This window comes from Catharus ustulatus, unplaced genomic scaffold (assembly GCF_009819885.2).
Source record: "Catharus ustulatus isolate bCatUst1 unplaced genomic scaffold, bCatUst1.pri.v2 scaffold_62_arrow_ctg1, whole genome shotgun sequence".
Taxonomy (NCBI): domain Eukaryota; kingdom Metazoa; phylum Chordata; class Aves; order Passeriformes; family Turdidae; genus Catharus; species Catharus ustulatus.
In genome coordinates, this window is record NW_024879540.1 from 518,001 (window position 1) to 544,871 (window position 26,871).

The window sequence follows — 26,871 nt, forward strand, 5'->3', positions numbered from 1 at the left end:
GGAATGGGAGTGGATGAGGACTGTTCAGGGAACCCACATTACGAAAAGCCAAGGTCTGTCATGAAAATTAATCCACAAACACCAATGTTTATGTCCCAAAAGGAGACAGAGGAGACCTTTTACTTTATTTGAATAAAGGGTCATTCCCGTGGCATGATGGAGGCGGTGCGGGTGTGGGCCCAGGCCAATGGGGGCGTACGGAGGCGGATCCTGCCGGCGGCTCCTCCCGCCGCAGCGCGGGCGGATGTCCTTCCTTCGGAACCGGCGGCGGGAGCGGTCGCGTGGTGAGGGACGGGCCTGGGGGAACGGGGGGATAACGGGGGAAGATGGGGCACCGCGGGAAGGTAGGGTACCGGGGGAAGTTGGGGATCCCGGAGACGGTCGGGGGCCGTCTCGTTACTGGCAGGGCCCTGGGCGGGGAGCGGGAGGAGCCCCCCCGGGCACGAAGCCCCTCGGGTGCCGGGGCTGTGCAAGGCAGGGAGGAAGGAAGGGGCCGGTCCGAGGGCGCGGTGCCGCAGGCCCCGGCCCGAGCGCGGCGCTGCAGGAGCGGCGCGGGCCGGGGCAGAGCGGCCGGGCCGGACGGAGGCGGCCCGGGGCGGGAGGACTCTGGGGCCGATGGCGGCAGCGCCGAGCCGGGCCCGCGGGAAGCGCCGTGCCGGGCCGGCTCTGCCCCGGGCGGTTTTGCTCCGGCGCCGTGCCGAGGGCTGCGCTGCCGAGCCCGGCTGTGGCCGCGGGGAGCGGCCCGCGCTGGGAACGGCGGCTCCGGGCCGGGAGCGCCGGGCCGGGCCCGAGGAGGAGGCGCTTGCCGGGCCCGGGATGAGCGCCGGCATGTATTATCTGAGCGGAGCTGATGTCTCTCACCGCTTTAGCTCTAGAATTACTCTGAGGCCCGGCGAGCTCGCCATCCGTCCCTCCGGCATCGGAGCTTTTGCCCTTGGTGGCATCGAGTCCCCGTGCCGGGCTCGGAGCCGGTTCAGGGAGCGCGGGGCCCGGGCTGAGATCTGCCCCGTTGTCCCGTGGGGCAGGTGCGGTTCTGGGCTGGGCCGTGGGGTTTGTGCCCAGAAGGGGCTCTCAGCTGCCCCCATTCCGTGGTTCGGCAGGCGGTGGCCAGGTGCCCGTGGCCACGGTGACTCGGGGTGTCCCTGAAGCCCTGATTGCCGGCAGGGCTGTGCAGGTTCTGAGTGTGCAGCTGGGCTGGTGCAGCTCCGGGTGGGAGTGCGCAGGGGGGATCTGGCACCTCTGCTCAGCCTGGCCCTGACCCTGGAATGTTTTGTGCTTCTCTCAGGTCTCTGGTTGAGCCTGTCACATTCTGATCAGCCCAGATCTACGATATAGCATTTTGGAGAGTTCCCAGAGATGCAGGTCCCGGTGGGAGAGGTGAGGGTTGAGGTAACACAGGTGCGGGCAAGGTCCCAGGGCTCCCAGGGCTTTGCATGTGCAGTCAGATTTGCAGCCCCTGGGAAGGCTCCTGGATGTCCTGGGCTCCTGTCAGCTCCCCAGGCATTGATTTGTGGGAAGGGAAGGGAAAGGAAAGGGGCCAGGGCCCCTTGTTAATCTGAATCATTTTGTGTCTGAAGTCTGGATTTTGCTTTTTGTGCTGTATTTTTCTGTAGGGATTTAAACATTTCATTGTTTATATTAAAACTATTTTTTCTTTCATTTTCACGTCCTGGGGGACACAATGGTCATGTGGGGGCGAAGGGCGAGCTCAAGAAGGAGGAAGGATGGGGGGAAGGTGCTTGTAAGACTTGTTTTACTTCTCAATGTCCTCTGATTTTTTTGGCAAAAACTTCAGGCAGTAACTTCCCAGATTGAGTCTGTTTTTCCAGTGATCAGTGAGAGACTTGTCCCCATTCTTATCTCAAGGCATGTGCCTTTCCTTAGATTTTTTTCTCCCTCTTCAGCTCTGCAGGATATCTTGTCATCCAGCCAGCATCACATCACAAGATGGACTCTGTGACAGTGTGGCCTTGTGGTTTTCTATCTCTTATTATAGTTTAGTGCATTTACAGTGAGGCAAAATAGGGGCTCCTTAGCCTCTAGATCCAAAATATTTCCATTTTCATCTGGACATGTTCCTGCCAACAGCAGTACCATATGTTCCCCATATTCCTGGGAGCAGTGGATCTTTTCAGAGGTGCTGACACCACCAGGCAGGACCTCCATGGATCATTTTGAACATTTGTCCAGCTTCCTGCCTGGAGTAGCTTTCCCTCCAAGGGCTGAGGCTCTGGGCATGGCTGGGGTTGAGGAGACCGACCCTGAGCCCTGGCCATGCTGTGCTGGTGAACCCACAGCTCCAACATGAAGCTGCCCACCAACAGCTCCCAGAGGCAGATCCCACCCCATCTCCAGGGCCCCTCAGCTCCCAGTGCAGCCTTTCTGTCCAGAATTCCCCTGGAGCTGACCCCAGCCTCAACCCTAACATGTCCAGGTTGTCAACCTTGAGTCCTGTCAAGTCCCTTGGCTGAGCTGGGGGCTGCACTGATCCCTCTTCTTGGGGCACCAGCACCGTGGGATCGGGAAGAACGGGTAGCAGGGAGCACAGAGGGGTCCTGGGCCATGGCAGCCGCTGGGGGACTGGGATCTCCAGTCTCTGCAGGTGCCCTGGGTAGCACTGGGCAATGGTGACACTGGGACACCAGGGCTGGCCTTGTGGCAGTGCTGGGGTGGTGGCAGTGCCCGACTCCAGCCCGTTCCTGACCCCGCAGCCCCAGACTGCTCCAGGCCCCCAGGGGAAGATCCCCTGCCAGAGCCCCAGGCACAGCCACAGCCACTATGTCCTGCTGGATCAGCCCAATCCCCCTCTGCTGAGCTGGCCCAGCCATCGGCTCCCAGGGACTCTGTGCCCAGCAGGGCTGTGGCTCCAGGCTGGGCAGGCACTGGGACACAGCTCCCACAGCTCCCTTGGCCCCAGGGATGGCCCCGTCCTGTCCTGCCCTCATCCCAGCGCTGGCCCTGAGCAGAGTTTGACTCTCAAGCTGGGGCCAGTTTGGAGCCCAGTTCAGGATCCCTCCTGAACTCCCCATGTCGTTGTGACATAAGATGACCACAACACAACCATGACCAGGAGATGACATGACATCATAATGCCACAACCATGACCCAAATCCATCCTGAGTCTCCAGAGGACACCCAGGGTGTTCCAGGGAGTTGTTTTTCCAGACTCTGTTTTTGGCTTCACTGGATGACTCATCCAGTTGCCTGGGCAACATGAACATGTGGGCATCTCAGCATCTCCAGGACTAGATCAGGTCTAGCACTCCAAGTGACACTGGGACCAGAACCGTAAGGACCATTTGGAGTCACCCTTCCCTACTTGATTCTGGAAAGACCTTGCCCTCAGCCTGACTCCCTGCTCTCTTCAACCCCAGTTCACCACAAGACAGGGGAGTCACCATCAGCTTTTATTACCCACTGATAAAAGTTTCACCTTTGAGCCTCCTCAAGTCCCACCTGGGATCCCCCAGCACTCGAGGATCCCCCAGACTATGGGATCCCGAGCACTCAGAGGACCACCCCCAGCCCCCTCAGCCACGCTGTGGCCGGAGCTTCATCTCGGTGAAGGGGATGGAGACGTTGAAGCCTTTCCAGGGGAACCAGTGGATGCCCTATGGGGAAGGGGGTCAGAACCCTTGTAGATTTTCAGGCACCCCCATAAGTCCCCATAGACCCCCACATAGAGACCGCCACAGACCCTGTGTCTCCCCATAGACCTTCACAGATTCCTATGGGCACTCACGGACCCTTACAGATTTCCATAGCCAGACCCCCATAGACTATAGAGATCCCCACAGGCCCTATAGAACATCGATCCTGTTTTCCACAGAGCCCTGTGCATCCCTATAGACTCCCATAGACCCCTACAGACTCTGAGAGACCCCTATAGACCCCCCACAGCTTCCCTTTTATACCCCCAGATGACCCATATAGCCCACGCAAAGGCCTCCTAGACCTCCCTATTCACTCCCAGAGCCACCCAAGCCTTCTATAACCCCCTTAAGACGCACAACAGCCCCTTGCAATGCCCTGCCAGATCCCCCAAATTCCTTCATAGCCCATCCATATGCCTCAGTCCCCTACTCCAGGGCACCTGCTGGCCCTGGTTGGTACCTGGTGGTCTCGGGGGGTCCCATAGCGACCGTTCAGGTTGGCGTAGTGGCAGTTGCGGTACCACCAGGCTCCCCCGTAGGCCACAGCGCAGGGTGGCGGGTGGGGGCGCCCTGAGGGGTCTCGGCGATCCCGAGGGTCCCGGGAGTCCCGGTCCCGTGTGGAGAAGGGACTGCCCGAGTGGTAGGAGAGGGCGTCCCCTGTGGGGGGCTCTGTCAGGGATCCCCAAATCCACCTGGAGCCTCCAAAACCCACCAGAAACCCAAATACCTCCAGGGACCTCAAAACCCACCAGGGATTCCCAAAATATCCCAGGGAACCCTAAACCTACCAGGACCCCCCAAAACCTACCAGAAACCCCAAAACCCTAAAGGGGTATCAAAATGCACCAGAGCTTCATGAAACACCCCAGGGACCCCAAAAGCCACCAGGGACTACACAGACCCCAGCCAGCCAGTGGGTCCCAAAACTCCCAGGGATCCAAAGTCCCACCAAATGTCCCCGGGACCTCTGAGTTCCCCCAGCGCACCGGCGGTGCCGCTGAACGCTCCCACCCGGAGCCGATATCGCTCCTCGGCGCTGCCGACAGTGAAGTCGCGGTAGATCGCAAAGGCGGAGTCACGGGCAGTCCGCAGGTCAATGCGCAGCTCCATGGGGGTCGCAGCCGTCAGCTCGTGCAGCGCTTCGTTGCCTGCGCCCCAAAATAGTCCTGTAACTCCAGAACTCCTGGGGGCTTCCCTCCAGTTCCCCCATACCCCACTGCCCCCAACTCCTGCAATACTCTCCCTTAAATACTGGGGACCCCCAAACGCACGGGGACCCCTCAAATGCCCCTGGACCCTTCGAGCCCACTCTGAACTCCTGGATGCTCTCCTGCAAAACTCCTGGAGAGCCTCCAAGTCTTTCCCAAACCCCAAAACCAGACCTGAATGTCTGGGGACCCCCCGTTGAGTCCCTCCAGACACTTGGGTGCACCCCCCCTGACTCCTTAGTCAGTGCCTCGTTGTCTGCACCCCAAAACCTGCTTCCCCGATTGCCTGGACCTCCCCTGGATCCCACGAGTCCCCCCTCGGACCCCTGGGGAGCCCCCAAGTTCTGGGATCCCACCGAGTATGCCTTCCTGCTGCCTCAGGAGCTGGCTCTTCTCAAAGTTCCCCGATTTTTAAATTTTTGGAGTGCCTCCTTCAGTCTTATGTCCCCTCTAATTTTTATGGGTCTCCCCCAGCCCCGGGGTCCCCCCAAGTCCCCAGGGCCCCCCTCACCGAGCCAGAATTCGCCACTGATGTTGCCAAAGCCACGGGCATACGACTCCCACCCCCGCCAAAAATCGGTGCCTCCATCCTGGCGGCGCTGGAACACCTGGAGAGGGGAAGTCAGGGGCACCCCAAAACCCCTCTGATCCTCCATAGCCTATTTGCCTCCCATAAACCCTAGAGAATGCCCCCACCCCCTCCCAGTGCCAACCAGTTCACCTTCCAGTGCCTCCCCAACACCCCTCAACCTCCCCAATGCCCCCCAACACCCCCTGCTTTTCTCCTGCAGGAGCCCCTATTGCCCCCACGTCTCATTTCCCCCCAGAACTCCATAGATCCTCCTGTAAACCCCTGTGGGAGCTGCCCGCAGCAGTGCCCCAGTGCTCCCAGTCCCACCAGCCAGCCGCCGCCGTCTGTCTCCATGTCACAGAAGACCCTGAGGGGTCGGGCCGGGTCCCCCCGGAGGAAGATGAGGGTCTCCCGCGAGGGGCCTGGCCCGTTCAGCTGCTCCTCGGCGCAGTCCCGGGGATGTGGGTGCGGGAGGGGGGCTGGGGGGGCAGGGGGGTCCCTTCAGACACCCCAGGAGCTTCTGGAGTCTCAGGGGTGCCCCCTCCCCACAAGGACACAGAACCCCCGACTCAATAACAGCCCCACCCCTACGCAGGAGCCCAGGGAGTCGGGTATTCCCCACCCCGCGATTCCCCCAGGACCCGGCCCACACCCCCAAAAGGATCCAAGCCTCCCAAAAGGACACAGGCACTCCCCCAGTGCCTCCTATCGAAACTCTGGTGTCTTGGTGCTACCCCCAGGATCTCAGCCCCCCGAGATGATCCCCCACAAAGAACACAGTTCACCCCAAAAAAGGATCCAGGGTTACACGGCTCACCCACGGGTTCACCCCCCATGGGTTTCCTCCTTTCTGTCTGTGTCTCAGCCCCACAAAATGACATCCCCTTCCCCAAGGACCTACTCCCGCCCCAAAACGGCCCCAGGTAACCAGATACCTCTCTTAAGGACCCACCCTTGCCCATCAACCCAATCCTCCCCCATGGGACCCAGGTACCCCCCAGGTAGCTCCCCCAAAGGACCCAGATCCCCAGGCACCCCCTCACTCCAGGACACCAACCCCCAAAACCCCAAATAACCCCCAAATATTTCCCCTCTTCCCAAAGAACGCTTGGATGCCCTCCACCATAACCCAATCCCTCCCCTGGGTGTCCCCCTCCCATGGACCCACCCACGCCCCCAAAAGCACCCGGGGCCCCCAAAGTTCCAGCCCTCCGTCCAAGGGTCCCCCACCAATAACCTCACCCCCATTGGGGGGGTCCAGGTGCCCCCCTCCCAATGATGCCTCCACAACCCCTGGCTCCCCCACTCACGAGTGTCAAAGGTGGCCTCGAGGGGGGCAGTTTGGGGGTCTCTCCCTTGGCTCCACAGCTGCACCCCATAGTGTTCTGCCGGCTCCAGCCCCCAGAGCTGCTGGGACGTAGCCTCAGGAGGCAGCCACAGGGTCTGGGGGCACGAGGGGTATTGGGGTATCCCAGGGGGACAGTGGGGTCCCCCAGAGGTGTATTGGGGTGCCACTACCAAGGGAAGGTATTGGGGTTCCCAGAAGGCTATTGGGGTTCCCCAGGAGATACTGGGGGGACACCCGGGGTTTTTAGGGTCTTTTGGAGTGTCGTTACCTGCTGGGGCCCCCCAGGGGGGCCATACTCCAGCTCATAGCCATCAGGGGGGGCATGTGGGGAGTCCCAGTGCAGCCAGGCACTGCGGGGCCACACAGAGCCCACCCAGAGGGTCCCTGGGGCACCTGGGGAAGGACACACTGCTGACACCTAAAACGGCCCAGCTGAAACCCCAAAATCTCCCACTGACAGCACAAAAACCACTGTTATCACCCCAAACCCCCCACTGCTGCGACCCCAAACCCTCCCATGGGCCCCTGGCCCTGCCCTCACACTGTGCCAAATGGACATGTCCCAGTTCCTCCGAATTTTCCCCAGATTCCTGAGACCCAGTCCCCCCACTCACCCTAAACACCCTGTTTCCCCCAATGCCTGCCAGACCTGTTTCCTCCAGTACCTCCCAGTCCCCAGATACCCGTTTCCTCCAGCTCCCTGAGTTCTTCCCAGTGCCCAGTTTCCCCCAGTCCTCTCCAGTCCCCATAGTCCAGTCCTCTCCAGCTCTACCATAGTCCCTAATCCCTCCCTGACACAGTTAACCCTCATTCTCCAAATTCCCTCTGTCCCAGTTGTACTCAATCTCCCTCAGACGTGTTTCTCACAGTCCCTTCAGTCCCCAGTTCCCTCCAGTTCCTCCCACACCCAGTTCCCCCAGTGCCTCACAATCCCCTCCCAGTTGCCCCCAGGCCTCTGAGTCCCCACTTGCCCTCAGTTCACCCCAGACTCCTGTTTCCTCCAGTTCCCCACACATCCCCAGTTGTCCCAAGCTGTCCTTCTAGTTCCCCCAGTCCCCAGTTCTCCTGCCAGTTTCTCCCAGTGCTACATTGCCCCTAATCTCCAGATCTCCGCAGTCCTCAGGCTACCCTCAGCTCCCAGTTTTGCCCAGTTGCTCCCAGTTCCCCTCTAACCCCACTGTTCTCCCTGGTCCCCACTGTGCTGTCCCAATCCCCCCAACTCTCAAATTGCTCCCAGTCACCCCAATAACTAATCCCCCATATTCCTCCAGTTTTTTTCCCCCCAAGTCCCCAGTCCCTCCCAGTTCACAGATCTCCACAGCTACCCAGTATCCCCCAAATTCTCCCTAGTGCCCAGCTTCCCCCAGTCTTTGCCAGTCCTTGGCTCCACCCCAGCCCCAGGTTGCCCCAGTTCCACCTATTCCCCAGTTGCACACAGTTACACCCAGGCCTCAGATTACCCCAGGCTCCCATTCTAGCCAGTCCCCCGAGCTCTTCCCAGTTCCTCTCAGTCCCCGTCTGATCAGAGTCCCTCCATGTGTTCCACTCCCCCTAATCTGGAGTCCACTCCAATCCCTGGCTGCCTCCAGCTCCCACTTTCCCCTGAATACCCCAGTCCTCAGTGACCCCGGTTCCCCCAGGCTCCCCCTGGGCCCCACTCCAGCCCTGTCCCCACTCCAGCTCCATTCCCTGAGAGGCCCTGGGGAAGTCTCTACTGCCCCTCACCAGTGGTGGCCTCAGTGGAGACGTGGTCAATCCTTTTCCCTCCCCGCAGCCCATAGAGGTGGAAGTGGTACGGGTGGGACGGGGACAGACCCGGCACTGTCACTGATCGGGATCCTCCATCAGTGGGCAGGGCCTGGGGCTGGCCCTGGGCATCCCGGTACTGCAGCGTGAAGGAGTCAAAGGAGCCCTTGGGGACAGTCCACTGCAGCCCTACAGAGCTGGGAGTGACACTGGAGACCTTCAGCTCTCCCAGCACTGCCTGTGCCAGGGGGCCCTCAGATGGGGGAGCTTTTCTTTTGGGGTCCTCCAGTTGGGGCTCCTCTGTCTTGGCGGTGGCTGCAATGCAGGTGGGGATGATGATGTGTGTGAGATCCAAATGTCCATCCATCCATCCATCCATCCATCCCTCCCTCCATCCAATCATGTTTCTTTCCATGCACTTTTTCCATCAATTGGTTCTTTAACTCTTCCTCCATTGGATCATCCAATTTCCCAGCTACTGACCAGATACATTCAACCTCCAACAAATTGCACCAACACTCATCGTCCATCATTGATCTTGATCTATCCATTATTCATCATCAATCTAATATCCATCCATCATCCATCTTTTTAACATCAAGTCCTTAAATCCATTCCTCCATCTATCCCCCTCCCCCCTCCATTTACCCCCTCCTTCACCAGCACAAAGCAACCATGGACTCAGCCACCCATCCATCCATCCATCCATCCATCCATCCATCCATCCATCCATGTACCGATCAACCAACCATCCAGTTCAGGAGCCACTGTCCATCCATCATCCATCCATCAGTGGATCCATCCTTCATCAACTCACTCCTGGACTTCTGTATACCCTTCATTCACCCATAGGTTCCTCCATCACTTGACCCCTCCATTTCTCCCTGCATCCATCATCCTCCATCCCTTCATTCACCCACTCTCCTCCCTCTGACTTCCCCCTCACCTGTGATGATGTCAGCAGAGACACGGTCAATCCTTTTCCCTCCCCGCAGCCCATAGAGGTGGAAGCGGTACCGGCGGGACAGGGATAGCCCTGGCACTATCACTGATCGGGATCCTCCATCAATGGGCAGGGCCTGGGGCTGACCCTGGGCATCCCGGTACTGTAGCGTGAAGGAGTCAAAGGAGCCCTCGAGGATGCTCCACTGCAGCTGCACGGAGTCGGGACTGACACTGGACACCCTCAGCTCTCCCAACACTGCCCGTGTTGAGGAGGACTCAGATGGAGAGGCCTCAGATTGGGGATGTGCAGTTTGGTGAACCTCAGCAGTGGGGGCCTCAGTTGGGGTGTCCATTGAGGGTGGGGACAGATCCTCTGGGTCAGCTGCAGCAACAACAGAGAGGAGACAGTGATGGGTGTGGGCATTGGTATGTCCATCCTTATGTCTATCCATCATCCACCCAACTATCTGTTATCCATCATGCACCATTTCCTCCCAGTCCCTTCTCACCATTCCCTCCTCACTGAGCACCCATTGACTCCAGCCCCATCCAATAAACCACTGACTCTTCCATGGACTTACTGACCAGTATCTGCCATCATCCAGCATCTTCATCATTGTCACAATCAACATCATCCATCATCTTGGTTCATCCAATATCCACCATCATCCATCATCCGTCCATCCATCCATCCATCCATCCATCCATCCATCCATCCATCCATCTATCAGTCCATCCATCCATCTGTCCCACCCAGGAGTCTCTCATCCTTCAATCCATCACTATCCATGTATCATCCCTTTCCCTCCCTCCCAGTCCAGAGCCCACATCTTTTCTCCATCCATCCATCCATCCATCCATCCATCCATCCATCCATCCATCCATCCATCCATCCATCCATCCTTCTCCTTCAATCCTCCTTCCATCCATCTCTCCCTTTACTCTTGCATCTCTCCATCCCTCCATCCATCCATCCATCCATCCATCCATCCATCCATCCATCCACTCAATGGATGGACGGTTGGTTGATCAACCAACCATCCAGTTCAGGAGCTGTCATCCATCTGACAGTTGATCCATCCTCCATCCCCTCTTTCCTGGACCTGTCTATATCCTTCATTCACCCATAGGTTCCTCCATCACTTGACCCCTCCATTTCTCCCTGCATCCATCATCCTCCATCCCTTCATTCACCCACTCTCCTCCCTCTGACCTTCCCCCTCACCTGTGATGATGTCAGCAGAGACACGGTCAATCCTTTTCCCTCCCCGCAGCCCATAGAGGTGGAAGCGGTACCGGCGGGATGGGGACAACCCCAGCACCGTCACCAAGCGAGACTCGCCATCAATGGGCAGGGCCTGGGGCTGGCCCTGGGCATCCCGGTACTGCAGTGTGAACGAGTCAAAGGAGCCCTCGAGGATGCTCCACCGCAACTGCACGGAGTCGGGACTGATACTGGACACCCTTAGCTCTCCCAAAACTGCCCGTGCCATGGGGGCCTCAGATGGAGACGTCTCTGCTTGGGGATGTGCAGTTTGGTGAACCTCAACTGCGGGGGCCTCAGTTGGGGTGTCCATTGAGGGTGGGGGCAGATCCTCTGGGTCAGCTAGAGCACAACAGAGAGGGGACACCGATAGGTATGGGCATTGGTATGTCCATCTGCATGTCCATCCATTATCTGTCATGCACCATTTCCTCCCAGTCCCTTTTCACCATTCCCTCCTCACTCTTCACTGAGCACCCATTGACCCCAGCCCCATCCAATCAACCACTAACTCTTCCATGGACTTACTGACCAGCATCTGCCATCATCCATCATCATCACAATCAACATCATCCATCATCTTGATTCATCCAATATCCACCATCATCCATCCATCCATCCATCCATCCATCCATCCATCCATCCATCCATCCATCCATCCAAACAAACAAACAAACATCAATCCCTCCATCACTCCACCCTCCCATGGTCACAGCCATCTCTCTGTCTCCAAGCTGTCTCTAGTTTCCCTGCCCAGTTCCACCCATTGCTCTTTCCCCTCCACATCACCATCCACAATCAGGCAGTCACAAATCCCAGAAAACAATGCTCAATGGTTGATACTTCTGCCTGCCTGTTGACCAACAGCCCAACATCCATATATCCATCCATGTTCCCTGCCCTCCATCCATCCTTTCACTATCCACTTCTTCAGGCATCCAATGATGTTCACGTCCATCCTTCTACTTATGACTCCATCCAACCCTCTAGGCATCCATCCATAATCCACCTTTTTCTCCATCTTTCCATCAATCTCTCCATCCCTACTTCCCTTTCCCCAACCCTTCCACCCTCTGACCTTCCTCCTCACCTGTGACAACATCAGTGGAGACACGGTCAATCCTTTTCCTGTCCCGCAGCCCATAGAGGTGGAAGCGGTACCGATGGGATGGGGACAGCCCTGGCACTGTCACTGAGCGGGACCCGCCATCAACAGCCAGGGCCTGGGGCTGGCCCTGGGCATCCCGGTACTGCAGCGTGAAGGAGTCAAAGGAGCCCTTGGGGACAGTCCACTGCAGCTGCACAGAGCCTGGGGTGACACTGGAGACCCTCAACTTCCCCAGCACCACCTGTCCCTGGTCAGCCTCAGTTTGGGGCTGCTCAGTTTGTGGCTGCTGAGGTTTGTGTTCTTCAGGTTGGGGCTCCTCTGAGGGTAGGGGCAGCTGCTCTGGCACTGCTGCATCTGTGATGGATGTGAGATAGATGATGGATGTGATGGATGGGTGTGAGAATCAATATGTTCATTGAACTATCCATCACACCATCCATTATGCCATCCATCACACCATCCATCCATCACAACATACATCCATCATACTGTCCGTCCATCCATCCATCCATCCATCCATCCATCCATCCATCCATCCATCCATCCAGACTTTCATGCCCTGGACCATTCATTCTAATATCCATCATCCACCATCCCTCAATCCAATCATGTGGCTTTCAATGTGGCTTTTCCTACAACTGATTCATTAGCTTCTCCCTCCATTGGATCATTCAATAATCAAACAATTGAATCTTTCAAGCCACCTGCCCCAATCCCATCATCATCATCATTATCTATCCATCCACATCCATCCATTCCTTCAATCGTGTGTCTTTCCATGAAACTCATGTTTCAACTGCATCTTTAAATTCCCCATCCATTCGATCCAGCCATCAAATGACTGATCTGATCCTCAAAACCACCACTAAATTGCCTCAACACCCATCATCCATCCATCCATCCATCCATCCATCCATCCATCCATCCATCCATCCATCCATCCATCCACTGTCCATCCATTGCCATTCCATTGTCCATCCATCATCCATTGTTCATCCATCTTCCATCACCCGTCATCATCATCCATCATCACAATTATCATCATCATCAACATAATCATTCATCTGTGTATCCATCCATCCATCCTTCTACCTTGCCACACATCCTCCACTACCAAGTTGGAAAACTGGGGAGAAGTGGGAACGGAGGGACCGGTAATGGGCGATGGATAGATAATGGATCTGTCGAGTTAAATAATGATGATGATGGATGATGGTGGGTGTTTGCTGATGGGCCAGTGGAAGGGTCAATGGTTGGTTGAATGATGCTGGTGTTAGTGGGTACTGAATGGCAGGTAGGGATGGGATTGTGATGGGATCCTTTAATTGCTCCACCACACCATCTTTACAGCCGCCTCTCCAACCCTTTCACTTTCTGACCTTCCCCCTCACCTGTGATGATGTCAGTGGAGACACGGTCAGTCCTTTTCCCTCCCCTCAGCCCATAGAGGTGGAAGCGATACCGGTGGGACGGGAACAGCCCCGGCACCATCACCAATCGGGATCCTCCGTCTATGGGCAGGGCCTGTGGCTGGCCCCGGGCATCACGGTACTGCAGCATGAAGGAGTCAAAGGAGCCCTCAGGGACACTCCACTGCAGCTGCACAGAGTTAGGTGTGACACTGGAGACCTTCAGCTCTCCCAACACTGCCTGCACTGGGGGGACCTCAGTTTGGGAGTGCTCAGGTTGTTTGTCCTCAGTTGGTGGGGCTTCAGTTTGGGGCTCCTCTGAGGGTGAGGGTGGCTCCTCTGGCTTGTCTGTGGCTGCTATGCAGAGGGGACAGTGATGGGTGTGGCTTTCCATGTGTTCAGCCATATCATCTACCCAACCATCCCCTCACCCATTGTCCATCACTGCTATCCATCCCACCACCTACCCAACATCCAACCCAACCCCCACCCAATACTATATTCATCTCTCTCTTTCTTTCCATCTGCATTCCCCAATTGCTTCCACCCCTCCCAGCCCCCATTGCCATGAACCATCTTCTGTCCATCAAGACACATATCTGGACAGCAGGAACCCTCCATCCATCCATCCATCCATCCATCCATCCCTCCATCCATCCATCCATCCCGCCTTCCCAACCACCCATGCACCTACTTCCTTCAGTTTGGTCAGGAACCCACCCAACATCCAGACCAGAATCTGTAAAATCATTCAGTTGTTCATCCTTCATGAATAGAAAATCATGATGATGATGAATGATGATAATGGATATTAATGATGGTCATTAATTGTTGATGATGATGATGATGATGATGATGATGGATGATGATGATGGATGATGATGATGATGATGATGATGATGATGATGATGGCGGCATGTGTTGTTCAATAGGTCTGTGGAAGGGTTGATTGTTGACTGCATGATGCCAAACTAGAAAAATGCTTGATGTGGGGTGGAGGTGGGATGGGAATGGAAACCTTTGATTCATCCATCCCTTGATGTCTCTACCTCTGCATCCCTCCATCTATCTCTCATCCCTTCTTTCTTCTCACTTTCATTCTCACCTGTGATAACGTCGATGGAAATATGTTCAATCCTTTTCCCTCCCCGCAGCCCATAGAGGTGGAAGCGATACCGGCGGGACGGGGATAGCCCTGGCACTATCACTGATTGGGATCCTCCATCAATGGGCAGGGCCTGGGGCTGGCCCTGGGCATCCCGGTACTGCAGCATGAAGGAGTCAAAGGAGTCCTTGGGGATAGTCCACTGCAGCCCCACAGAGTCAGGTGTGATACTGGAGACCTTCAGCTCTCTCAACATTGCCTGTGCCAAGGGGGCCTCTGTTTGGGGGTGCTCAAGTTTGTGGTCCTCAGCTGTGGGGGCCTCAGTTGTGGAGACCTCATTTGTGGGATCCATTAAGAGTGAGGGCAGATCCTCTGGGTCGGCTGCAGCAACAACAGAGAAGAGACACTGATGGGTGTGGGCATCGGTATGTCCATCCATATGTCTATCTATCATCCACCCAACTATCCATTATCCATCATGCACCATTTCCTCCTAGTCCTTTCTCACCATTCCCTCCTCACTCGTCACTGAGCACCCATTGACCCCAGCCCCATCCAATAAACCACTGACTCTTCCATGGACTTACTGACAAGCATCTACCATCATCCCCCATCTTCATCATCGTCACAATTAACATCGTCCATCATCTTGGTTCATCCAATATCCACCATCATCCATCCATCCATCCACCATCCATCCATCTAAACATCAGTCCCTTCATCACTCCACCCTCTCATGGTTCCAGACATCTCTCCATCTCCAAGCTACGTCCAGTTTCCCTGCCCAATTCCACCCATTGCTCCTTCCCCTCCACATCACCATCCACAATCAAGCAGTCACAAATCCCAGGAAACATCTACTCAATGATTGATACTTCCTTATGTTCATCTGTCCATCCTTCTACTCATTATTCCACCCAACACTACACGAATGCATCTATCATCCATCTCCATGTCAGTCTCTCCACCTCCACAACCATCTTTCCAGTCCTTCTCCCCTCTAAGATTTCCAGTCGCCTGTGACAACCTGTGGAGTCCTGGAGTCACCTGTGGAGGCCTGGTCAATCCTTTTGCCTCCACAGAGCCCATACAGGTGGAAGTGGTACTGATTGGGATAGTGACAGCCCCAACATTGTCACTGAGCAGAACCTGCCATTGACCGGTAGGGTCTGGGGCTGGCCCTGGGCATCCCGGTATTGCAGAATACAGGAGTCAAAGAGGCCTTCAGGGGCACTCCACTGCAGCTCCACAGAGCTGGGAGTGTACTGGAGACTCTTAGGCCTCCTACCACCACCCACGCAAGAGAAGTCTCAGAAGGGGAAGGTTCAGTTTGGGGGTCCTAAGGCTGACGCTATTCTGAGGGTAGGGGCAGCTCACCTGGTTATCCTGCAGCTGGGATGCAGAGGGCATGGGAATGCTGTGGCATCCAAACATCACACACAAAAGCAATTCCATACATTCATCCACCTATCCACCCATCCATCCATCCATCCATCCATCCATCCATCCGTCCATCCATCCACACTTTCAATTCCTAGATAATTCATTTTGGCACCCAACGTCTATTGATCCATCAATTCATGCAATAATTTTTAGATTAGGTCATCCATCCATCCATCCATCCATCCATCCATCCATCCATCCATCCATCCATCCCACCAGACCTCAACCACTCCATCCCTTCCTCCAAACACCCATTCGTCATTTCTCCACGCCCCGATCCCTCCATGTCTCCACATATCCATTATTCTTCATCCATACATCCACCAACCCTTCCTCTCCCTGACCTTCCCCTTCACCTGTCGTGACCTCAGTGGAGACATGGTCAGTCTTCTTCCTGCCCTGCAGCCCATAGAGGTGGAAGCGGTACCGGCGGGATGGGGACAACCCCGGCACTGTCACCAAGCGAGACTCGCCATTGATGGCCAGGGCCTGTGGCTGGCCCTGGGCATCCCGGTACTGCAGTGTGAAGGAGTCAAAGGAGCCCTCAGGGACACTCCACTGCAGCTGCACAGACTTGGGTGTGACACTGGAGATCTTCAGCTCCCCCAGCATTGCTCGTGCCGGGAGTGCCTCAGAGACAGGGGAATCAATTTTAGGCTTCTTCTGCTCAGGCTCCTCTGAGGGCACAGGTTCTTCACTAGCTGCATTGGAGAGGGGTGAACATAATGGGCATGAGCATCCATGTGTATATCCAAATGTCCATTCCACCACTCCCAAACCAATACATTCATCCATCCATTCACACACGTATCAATCCAATGGATCATCCATCCATCCATCTATCCATCTTTGCCTCTAGTCATCCATCCATTCTTGTCGTCACACAGTGAACATCAATCACATTCACCTAGACAATTCCACATCGATCTCTTGTCTTACCACATCTCTCCATGCCTTTGTACCTCCCACTCCTATTTTCCATGGACTATCTTCCATTCATCCATAACTGAATCCATCCCAGATGGATAGAGGATGATGGAAGGATAGATGGATGCATGATAATTGATGGATGATGATGATGGTGATGCATGGTAGATGAAGATGATGGATGACAATGGATAATTGAATGATAGCTGCTGCTGAAGGTAGATGATGGTGGGGGATGGAAGATGCTAGTCATTCAGGTGGTGGAAGTGTTGATGGTGGATCAGATGGGGCTGCTTGCTGGTGCGTATGTGATGGGCATGGGATCCCTTGCTGTCTCCACTGCTTCATCCTTGCATTTCTTTGACATTCTGCCTCACCTGTGACAGTGTCAGTAGAGACATGGGCAATTCTTTTGCCTCCCCACAGCCCATAGAGATGGAAGCGGTACCGATGGGATGGGGACAGCCCGGGCACTGTCACCGAACGGAACTCTCCATTGATGGGCAGGGCCTGGGGCAGGCCCTGGGCATCCCGGTACTGCAGTATAAAGGAGTCGAAAGAACCCTTGGGGATGCTCCACTGCAGCTGCACGGAGCCTGGTTTGATGCTGGATACTCTCAGGTCCTCCAGGATTGCCTGTGGTGGAGCAATTCCGGTTGTAGGGGACTCAGTTTGGGGCTTCTCATGCTGCGGTTCCTCTGTGTGCAGGGGCAGTTCTAGCTCTTCTGCAGCTGTGATGGAGAGGGGAAGGAGATGGGTGCTTCCATCCAAATATCCAACCAACACGCACCACATAACCTCCACAATTCCATACTTCCGTATTCCAGACTATTCATTCTGACACCCATCATCCATCCACCCATCCATCCATCCATCCACTCCTCCCCTCCTCCACCACTCCATCTCTTCCTCCAAACACCATTCCACATTCCTCCATCCCTTGATCCCTCCATGTCTCCACATATCCATTATTCTTCATCCATACATCCACCTACAACTCTCCCCCAAGCCTAACCCGAACCCTAACCCTAACCCTAACCCTAACCCTAACCCTAACCCTAACCCTAACCCTAACCCTAACCATAACCCTAACCCTAACCCTGAACTTCCCCTTTACCTGTCATAACCTCAGTGGAGACATGGTCAATCTTTTTCCTGTCCCGCAGACCATAGAGGTGGAAGTGGTACTGATGGGATGGGGACAGCCCCGGCACCGTCATCAAGCGAGACTCGCCATCGATCGGCAGGGCCTGGGGCTGGCCCTGGGCATCCCGGTACTGCAGCATGAAGGAGTCAAAGGAGCCCTCAGGGACACTCCACTGCAGCTGCACAGACTTGGGTGTGACACTGGAGATCTTCAGCTCCCCCAGCACTGCTTGTGCCGGGAGTGCCTCAAATGCAGGGGACTCAGTTTTGAGTTTCTCTTGCTTGGGCTCCGCTGAGGGCACGAGTTCTTCTCTAGCTGCAATGGAGGGGGGAAGGTGATTGGCATGGGCATCCATGTGTCCCTCCAAATGTCCATCCCTCCACCCGCTAAATAGTCCATCCATCCATTCATGCATCCATCCATGCATGCATGCATCCTTTTATCTGTTAGACCATTCATTCTGGCACCCATCATACACCGTTCTACCCAACAATAGGTCACACCATTTTCCATCAACTACTTTTTTCTCATCCTCCATTGGATCATCCAGTCATTCTTCGGATATAGCAAAGTACAAGGAAGTGCACCAAAACTCTTCATCTGTCTGTCCATCCATCCATCCATCCATCCATCCATCCATCCATCCATCCATTCTTCCCATCATATACCCAACATCCAATGCAGCTCCATAGACAATTCCACATCCATCTTTCTTTCTTTCTTACCATCCATATCTCTCCATGCCTTAACCCCTCCCACACCCATTTCCCATGGACAATCTTCCATTCATCCATCATTAAATACATCTTTGATGGATAGAGGATGAGGGAAGAATAGAAGAATAGATGGATGCATGATAATTGATGGATGATGCTGGTATATGGTAGATGAAGATGATGGATGACAATGGAAAATTGATGGGTTGCTATAGCTGATGTTGGATAATGGATAAACGATGATGGTGGAGGATGGACAATGGAAGTTGCTAGTCAGTCGGGTGGTGGAAGGGTTGATGGTTGATCAGATGGTGCTGAGTCAAAGGCTATTCGCTGGTGGGTATATAATGGACATGGGATCCCTTGATGCCTCCCTTTCCTTATCCTTGCATTCCCTCTTGACTTTCTGCCTCACCTGTGACAGTGTCAGTAGAGACACGGGCAATCCTTTTCCCTCCCCGCAGCCCATAGAGATGGAAGCGGTACCGATGGAATGGGGACAAGCCTGACACCATGACTGAGCGAGATGTGCCATCGATGGGCAGGGCCTGGGGCTGGCCGTGGGCATCCCGGTACTGCAGCATGAAGGAGTTGAAGGAGCCCTTGGGCACGCTCCACTGCAGCTGCACGGAGTTTGGGGTGACACTGGAGACCCTCAGACCCTCTAGGACCACCTGCGCTGAAGTGGCCTCAGATGTGGGGACCTCAGTTTGGGGTTTCTCATGCTGCGGTTCCTCTGTGGGCAGGGGCAGTTCCTCTGGCTTTTCTGCAGCTGTGATGGAGAGAGGAAGCAGATAGGTGCTTCCATCCAAACATCCATCTAACACATACTACACAACCCATTCATCCACACTTTCATATTTTGGACTATTCATGCTGACACGCATAATCTATCAATCCATCATCCTTCTGTCAACTCCTCCACTCCTCCCTTCCTCCACCACTCCATTCCTTCCTCCAAAAACCTATTCCGCATTCCTCCATCCCTTGATCCATTCATCTCTCCGCATATCCATTATTCTACATTCATACATCCACCTACCCTTCCTCCCTTGGTCCTTCCCCTTTTACCTGTCACAGCCCCAGTGGAGACATGGTCAGTTTTCTTCCTGCCCTGTAGCCCATAGAGGTGGAAGTGGTACCGATGGGATGGGGACAGCCCCAGCACTGTCACCAAGCGAGACTCGCCATCGATGGGCAGTGCCTGGGGCTGTCCATGGGTATCCCGGTACTGCAGCATGAAGGAGTCAAAGGAGCCCTCAGGGATGCTCCACTGCAGCTGCACGGACTTGGGTGTGACACTGGAGACCTTCAGCTCCCCCAGCACTGCTCGTGCTGGGAGTGTCTCAGAGACAGGGGACTCAGTTTTGGGCTTCTCTGGCTCGGGTTCCTCTGACGGCATGAGTTCTTCACTGGCTGCATTGGAGGGGGGATGGTGATTGGCATGGGTATCCATGTGTCCTTCCAAATGCCCATCACCTGCTAACCAATCCATCCATTCAGCCAAATATCTATCCATTGGATCATCCATCCATCCATCCATCCATCCATCCATCCATCCATCCATCCATCCATCCTTCCCATCACAAATCCAACATCTAACACAACACCATGGACAATTCCATGTGCATCTGTCTCATTCTTACCATATGTCTCCATGCCATCACACCTCCTACACACATTTCCCATGGAAAATCTTCCATTCATCCATCACTGAATCCAACCTTGATGGATAGAGAATGAGGGATACATGGAGGAATAGCTGGATGCATGATAATTGATGGAAGATGGTGATACATGGTAGATGAAGATGATGGATGACAATGGATTATTGAAAGATTGCTGCTGATGATGGTGGATGTTGGATGATGGTGGAGGATGGAAGGTGCTAGTCAATGGGGTGGTGGAAGGGTTGATGGTTGATCAGATGGTGCTGAATCAAAGGCTGTTCGCTGGTGGGTATGTAATGGACATGGGATCCCTTAATGCCTCCATTTCCTTATCCTTGCATTCCATCTTGACTTTCTGCCTCACCTGTGACAGTGTCAGTAGAGACACGGGCAATCCTTTTGCCTCCCTGCAGTCCATAGAGATGGAAGCGGTACCGATGGAATGGGGACAAGCCTGACACCATGACCGAGCGAGATGTGCCATCGATGGGCAGGGCCTGGGGCTGGCCGTGGGCATCCCGGTACTGCAGCATGAAGGAGTCGAAGGAGCCCTTGAGGACGCTCCACTGCAGCTGCACAGAGTCTGGGGTGACACTGGAGACCCTCAGGCCCTCTAGGATTTCCTGTGGTGGAGCAGCCTCAGATGTGGCAGCTTCAGTTTGGGGTTTCTCATGCTGCGGTTCCTCTGTGTGCAGGGGCAGTTCCTCTGGCTTTTCTGCAGCTGTGATGGAGAGTGGAAGGAGATGGGTGCTTCCATCCAAACATCAATCCACCACATAGCACACTTCCATATTCTGGACTATTCATTCTAGCACCCATCATCCATCCTTCCATCCATCCATCCATCCATCCATCCATCCATCCATCCATCCATCTATCCATCTCTCCCACTGTCAATCCATCGATGCATGCATGCATGTCTCTATTCCTCCACTCCACTCTCCTCCACCCCTCCATCCATTCCTCCAGACATCCATTCCTCCATCCATTTTTCACTCCATCTCTCCACATATCCATTATTCTTCATTCATACATCCACCCACCCTTCCTCTGCCTGACCTTCCCCCTTACCTGTCACAGCCTCGGTGGAGACATGGTCAGTCTTCTTCCTGCCCCACAGCCCATAGAGGTGGAAGCGGTACCGATGGGATGGGGACAGCCCGGGCACTGTCACTGAGCGAGACTTGCCATCGATTGGCAGGGCCTGGGGCTGGCCATGGGCATCCCGGTACTGCAGCATGAAGGAGTCAAAGGAGCCCTCAGGGACACTCCACTGCAGCTGCACGGACTTGGGTGTGACACTGAAGACGTTCAGCTCCCCCAGCATTGCTCGTGCTGGGAGTGCCTCAGAGACAGGGGACTCAGTTTTGGGTTTCTTCTGTTGTGGCTCCTCTAAAGGCACAGGTTCTTCACTAGCTGCATTGGAGGGGGGATGGTGATTGGCATGGGCATCCATCCATCCATCCAAATGTCCATCCCTCCACCCTCTAAAAAATCCATCCATGCATGTATGCATCCTTTTATCTGTTAGACCATTCATTCTGGCACCCATCATACACCGTTTTACCCAACAACAGGTCACACCATTTTCCATCAGCTACTTTTTTCTCATCCTCCATTGGGTCATCCAGTCATTCATCGGATATAGCAAAGTACAAGGAAAGTGCACCAAAACTCTTCATCTGTCCATCCATCCATCCATCCATCCATCCATCCATCCATCCATCCATCCATCGGTCCATTCTTCCCATCACATACCCAACATCCAATGCAACTCCACAGACAATTCCATATCCATCTTTCTGTCTTACCATATCTCTCCATGCCTTAACCCCTCCCACACCCATTTCCCATGGACAATCTTCCATTCATCCATCATTAAATACATCTTTGATGGATAGAGAATGAGGGAAGAATAGAAGAATAGATGGATGCATGATAATTGATGGATGATGCTGGTATGTGGTAGATGAAGATGATGGATGACAATGGAAAATTGATGGGTTGCTACAGCTGATGTTGGATGATGGATGATTGATGATGGTAGAGGATGGACAATGGAAGTTGCTAGTCAGTCGGGTGGTGGAAGGGTTGATGGTTGATCAGATGGTGCTGAATCAATGGCTTCTCATAGGTATGTGATGAGCATGGGATCCCTTGTTGCCTCCATTTCTTCATTCTTACATCTCTTTGACCTTCTGCCTCACCTGTGACAATGTCAGTAGAGACACGGGCAATCCTTTTCCCTCCCCGCAGCCCATAGAGATGGAAGCGGTACCGACGGGATGGGGACAGCCCGGGCACTGTCACCGAACGGAACTCTCCATCAATGGGCAGGGCCTGGGGCTGGTCGTGGGCATCCCGGTACTGCAGCATGAAGGAGTTGAAGGATCCCTTGGGGACGCTCCACTGCAGCTGCACGGAATATGGGGTGACACTGGAGACCCTCAGGTCCTCCAGGACATCCTGTGCTGGAGTTGCCTCAGATGTGGGGACCTCAGTTTGGGGTTTCTCATGCTGCAGTTCCTCTGGCTCTTCAGCAGCTGTGATGGAGAGAGGATGGCGATGGGTGCTTCCATCCAAACCTCCATCCACCATGTACTACACAACCCATCCATCCACATTTCCACATTTTAATGTTCTGGACTATTGATTCAGTCACCCATCATCCATCCATCCATCCATCCATCCATCCATCCATCCATCCATCCATCCATCCATCCTGTCATGTTTCTTTTTGCATACTTTTTCTTTCACCTCCTTCTTTAACATCACTTTCTATTTGATCATCCCACCACCCAACAATTAATCTGTCCTGATCAATCATCAATCAAGCAATCATCAAGCTTCAATCTACCGTAATAAACATGCTTGATCCATCTTAATACATCGCCTTAACCTCAGTCAGTCCTTTAATCCAGTCCTCCATCCACACTCCGATTCCACTGCACCGCCCAAACCCAGGACATAAAAAAGGTACTGGCTCAGCCACAAATCCACTGTCCATCCATCCATCCTTTCATCCATCCATCCATCCATCCATCCATCCATCCATCCATCCATCCATCCACCTACCCAACTTACTAACTCACATGGGAGTCTATCCATTTTTGATCATCCATCCATCATTTCCTTCAACAATCCATTCATCCATCTCTCCCTTTAAACTGCATCTATCCATTTGATGTCCAGCTGGTGAATGATCCTCAACTATACAACCAACCATCCATCCATCCATCCTTCCATCCATCCATCCATCCATCCATCCATCCATCTATCTTTTCAGCTCCTAGACAATTCATTTTGGCAACCAACATCTATCCATCCATCCATCCATCCATACTTACATATATCCATTCATCCATCCATCCATCCACTCCTCCACTCTTTCACTCCTCCTTCCCTTCCTCTAAACACCCATTCCCCATTCCTCCATCCCTTGATCCCTTCATCTCTCAACATATCCATTATTCTTCATCCATACATCCACCCACCCTTCCTCCCCCCTGACCTTCCCCTTCACCTGTCACAGCCTCAGTGGAGACATGGTCAATCTTCTTCCTGCCCCTAAGCCCATAGAGGTGGAAGCGGTACCGATGGGATGGGGACAGCCCGGGCACTGTCACTGAGCGAGACTCGCCATCAATGGGCAGGGCCTGGGGCTGGCCCTGGGCATCCCGGTACTGCAGTATGAAGGAGTCAAAGGAGCCCTTGGGGACGCTCCACTGCAGCTGCACAGACTTGGGTGTGACACTGGAGACCTTCAGCTCCCCCAGCACTGCTCGTGCCGGGAGTGCCTCAGAGACAGGGGACTCAGTTTTGGGCTTCTCTTGCTCGGGCTCCTCTGATGGCATGAGTTCTTCACTGGCTGCATTGGAGGGGGGATGGTGATTGGCATGGGCATCCATGTGCACTTCCAAATGTCCATCTCATCACATGCTAACTAATCCATCCATGCATCCTAACTAACCCACCTGAGAGTCTCCATCCATTTTTGATCATCCACCCATCTCTTCCTCCAACAATCCATTCATCCATCTCTTCCTTTAACCTTGCATCTATCCATGCGATGTCCAGTTATCCAATGATCCTCAAATATCCATCCATCCATCCTTTCCACACCTAGACAATTAATTTTTGCATCCAACATCTACCCATCCATCCATTTGTACATTCATTTATAGATCAAGTCATTCATCCATCCATCTATTTATCCATCCATCCATCCATCCATCCATCCATCCATCCATCCATCCATCCATCCATCCATCCATTCCTTCACTACTCCACCTTTCCATCTCTTCCTCCAAACACCCACTTCTCCATCCCTTTATTCCTCCAGCTCTCCACATATCCATTATTCTTCATCCATACATCCATGCACCCTTTCTTCTCCCAGATCTTCCCCCTTACTTGTCATGACCTCGGTGGAAACATGGTTAATCTTTTTCCTTCCCTGCAGCCCATAGAGGTGGAAGTGATACCGGTGAGATGGGGACAGTCCCGGCACCGTCACCGAGCGAGACACACCACCAATGGGCAGGGCCTGGGGCTGGCCATGGGCATCCCGGTACTGTAGCATGAAGGAGTTGAAGGAGCCCTCAGGGACGCTCCACTGCAGCTGCACGGAGTGTGGGGTGACATTGGAGACCCTCAGGTCCTCCAGGACCGCCTGCACTGAAGTAGCCTGAGATGTGGTGGCCTCATTTTGGGGTTTCTCATGTTGCGGTTCCTCTGTGTGCAGGGGCAGTTCCTCTGGCTCTTCTCCAGCTGTGATGGAGAGGGGATGGAGGTGGGTGCTTTCATCCAAACATCCATCCACCACCTACCAAACAACCCATCCATCCACATTTGCGCTTTTTCCCTAACCTTCCTGCTCCTCTGTGATAGTCTCGGCAGACACACAGTGAATCTTTATCCCAGTCTGCAGCCCATAGATATGGAAGCAGTACTGGAGAGATGGGGATAGCCCTGGCACTGTCACTGTCAACCTGCCATCAGTTGGCATGGCAAGGGGCTGGCCCTGGCTGTCCTGGTATTGCAGCATGAATGCATCAAATGTGCCCTCACAGACACTCTATTTCAGCTGCAGAGTTGGGTGTGATCCTAGATATTCTTGGCTCCTCCAGCACTGCTCACAGCAGGCGTCCCTCAGATAGAGGGGACTCAGTTTTTGGCTTCTCCTGTTGGGGCTGCTGTGTGGGCACAGTAGCTTCTCTGGTCTGCTGCAGCTGTGATGGACTGGGGATGGTGATGGCCATGGAAATGCCTGTGTCTTTCTAAATGCCCATCCCACTACTCACCAACGAAGCCATACATCTATCTAAACATCCATCTTTTCATCTCCTGGACCATTCATTCCAGCACACATTACCTACCATCCATCTATCCATGGATCAAAGCACGCACCTTTTCCTTCAGGTCTTTCTTTAATCTCACACTGCATTGGGTCATCCAACTACCCACCCACTGATTTGACATGTCAAACCACCAATAAGCCCCCCCAACAACAATCATGCATCATCCATCCATCCATCCATCCATCCATCCATCCATCCATCCATCCATCCATCACAACCCCCACCCAATCCCATATCTATCTCTGGTCCTTTCTTCCCACATCCCTCCAGGCCTCTGTCCCTCTCAACCCCATTTCCCCATGGACAATGTTCCATTTATGCATCCGTCGTTGATGGATGAAGGATGATGGATGGGTGGATAGAAGAATGGATGGATGATGACTCATGAATGATGATGATGACTCATGAATGATGATGATGGTGGTGGTGATACATAGTAGATGAAAATTATGGATGATAATGGTGGATAATAGATGGATGATGATGATGATGATGATGATGATGATGATGATGATGATAGTGGATGGCAAATGGTCACCAGGTCAGTGAAAGGGTCAATGGTTGATTGGAGGGTGCCCAAGTCAGTGGGTGCTCACTGACAGATGGGGATGGAATGGGGGTGGGATCTCTTCATCCATCCATCCATCCATCCATCCATCCATCCATCCATCCATCCATCCACCCATCCATCCCTCTGACCCTCCATCTCACCTGTGATAGTGTCAATAGAGACACGGTCAATCTTCTTCCTGCCCCGCAGCCCATAGAGGTGGAAGCGGTACCGGCGGGACGGGGACAGCCCCGGCACCATCACCGATCGGGACTCGCCATCGATGGGCAGGGCCTGGGGCAGGCCCTGGGCGTCCCGGTACTGCAGCGTGAAGGAGTCAAAGGAGCCCTCAGGGACACTCCACTTCAGCCCCACAGAGCTGGGGGTGACACTAGAGACCCTCAGATCCCCCAGCACTGCTGGCACCGGTGGGGCATCAGATGGAGGGGTCTCAGTGTGAACTTTCGGATGTTTTTGCTCCTCTGAAGGCAGGGGCAACTCCTCTGGCTCTTCTGTGCCTGCAATGGATGATGGCATGGGAATCCCTGTGTCCATACAATCATCCATCCCACCACCAACAAATCAATGCACACATCCTTCCATTTACACTTTTATCTGCAGGGTTATCCATTCTGGCACCCATCATATACCCTTCCACCCAACTACAGGTCATACCATGCACATTTTCCTTTAACTTCTTT

General features: G+C 54.1%; 2 protein-coding genes and 1 non-coding gene across 15 annotated transcripts in view; 2 read left to right on the top strand and 1 right to left on the bottom strand.

Annotated features, from left to right (window-relative positions):
* The first annotated feature begins 220 nt into the window (after positions 1-220).
* LOC117011470 (antigen peptide transporter 2-like) overlaps positions 221-26,871 on the top strand; it is a 48,395-nt gene continuing 21,744 nt past the window's right edge. Inside the window, exons 1-2 of one of the 2 annotated variants that reach the window (XM_033086874.1) lie at positions 221-284; positions 1,286-1,377. In XM_033086874.1, the coding sequence (XP_032942765.1) occupies positions 1,357-1,377 (21 nt within the window). In that variant the 5' untranslated portion in view covers positions 221-284; positions 1,286-1,356. Of the gene's footprint in view, positions 285-759; positions 1,378-26,871 lie in introns of those variants that run through there. The other variant, XM_033086873.1, reaches the window with a different exon arrangement.
* LOC117011490 lies at positions 809-892 on the top strand. Its single transcript, XR_004420989.1, has one exon. It is a non-coding gene; the product is annotated as a small nucleolar RNA SNORD45 (small nucleolar RNA).
* Positions 3,393-26,871, bottom strand: part of LOC117011468 (tenascin-X-like) — a 28,429-nt gene continuing 4,950 nt past the window's right edge. Inside the window, exons 7-28 of one of the 12 annotated variants that reach the window (XM_033086850.1) lie at positions 26,332-26,688; positions 24,674-25,030; positions 23,784-24,128; positions 22,468-22,803; positions 21,332-21,676; positions 20,625-20,981; positions 19,662-20,006; positions 19,006-19,362; positions 16,157-16,501; positions 14,358-14,738; positions 13,235-13,609; positions 11,826-12,197; positions 10,697-11,077; positions 9,473-9,853; positions 8,506-8,841; positions 7,049-7,173; positions 6,743-6,875; positions 5,760-5,911; positions 5,373-5,469; positions 4,640-4,801; positions 4,114-4,310; positions 3,393-3,611 (exon numbers count right to left, since the gene is read on the bottom strand). In XM_033086850.1, the coding sequence (XP_032942741.1) occupies positions 3,531-3,611; positions 4,114-4,310; positions 4,640-4,801; positions 5,373-5,469; positions 5,760-5,911; positions 6,743-6,875; positions 7,049-7,173; positions 8,506-8,841; positions 9,473-9,853; positions 10,697-11,077; positions 11,826-12,197; positions 13,235-13,609; positions 14,358-14,738; positions 16,157-16,501; positions 19,006-19,362; positions 19,662-20,006; positions 20,625-20,981; positions 21,332-21,676; positions 22,468-22,803; positions 23,784-24,128; positions 24,674-25,030; positions 26,332-26,688 (6,317 nt within the window). In that variant the 3' untranslated portion in view covers positions 3,393-3,530. Of the gene's footprint in view, positions 3,612-4,113; positions 4,311-4,639; positions 4,802-5,372; positions 5,470-5,759; positions 5,912-6,742; positions 6,876-7,048; positions 7,174-8,505; positions 8,842-9,472; positions 9,854-10,696; positions 11,078-11,825; positions 12,198-13,234; positions 13,610-14,357; positions 14,739-16,144; positions 16,502-17,977; positions 18,190-19,005; positions 19,363-19,661; positions 20,007-20,624; positions 20,982-21,331; positions 21,677-22,467; positions 22,804-23,783; positions 24,129-24,673; positions 25,031-26,331; positions 26,689-26,871 lie in introns of those variants that run through there. The other 11 variants (XM_033086849.1, XM_033086848.1, XM_033086853.1 and 8 more) reach the window with 11 other exon arrangements.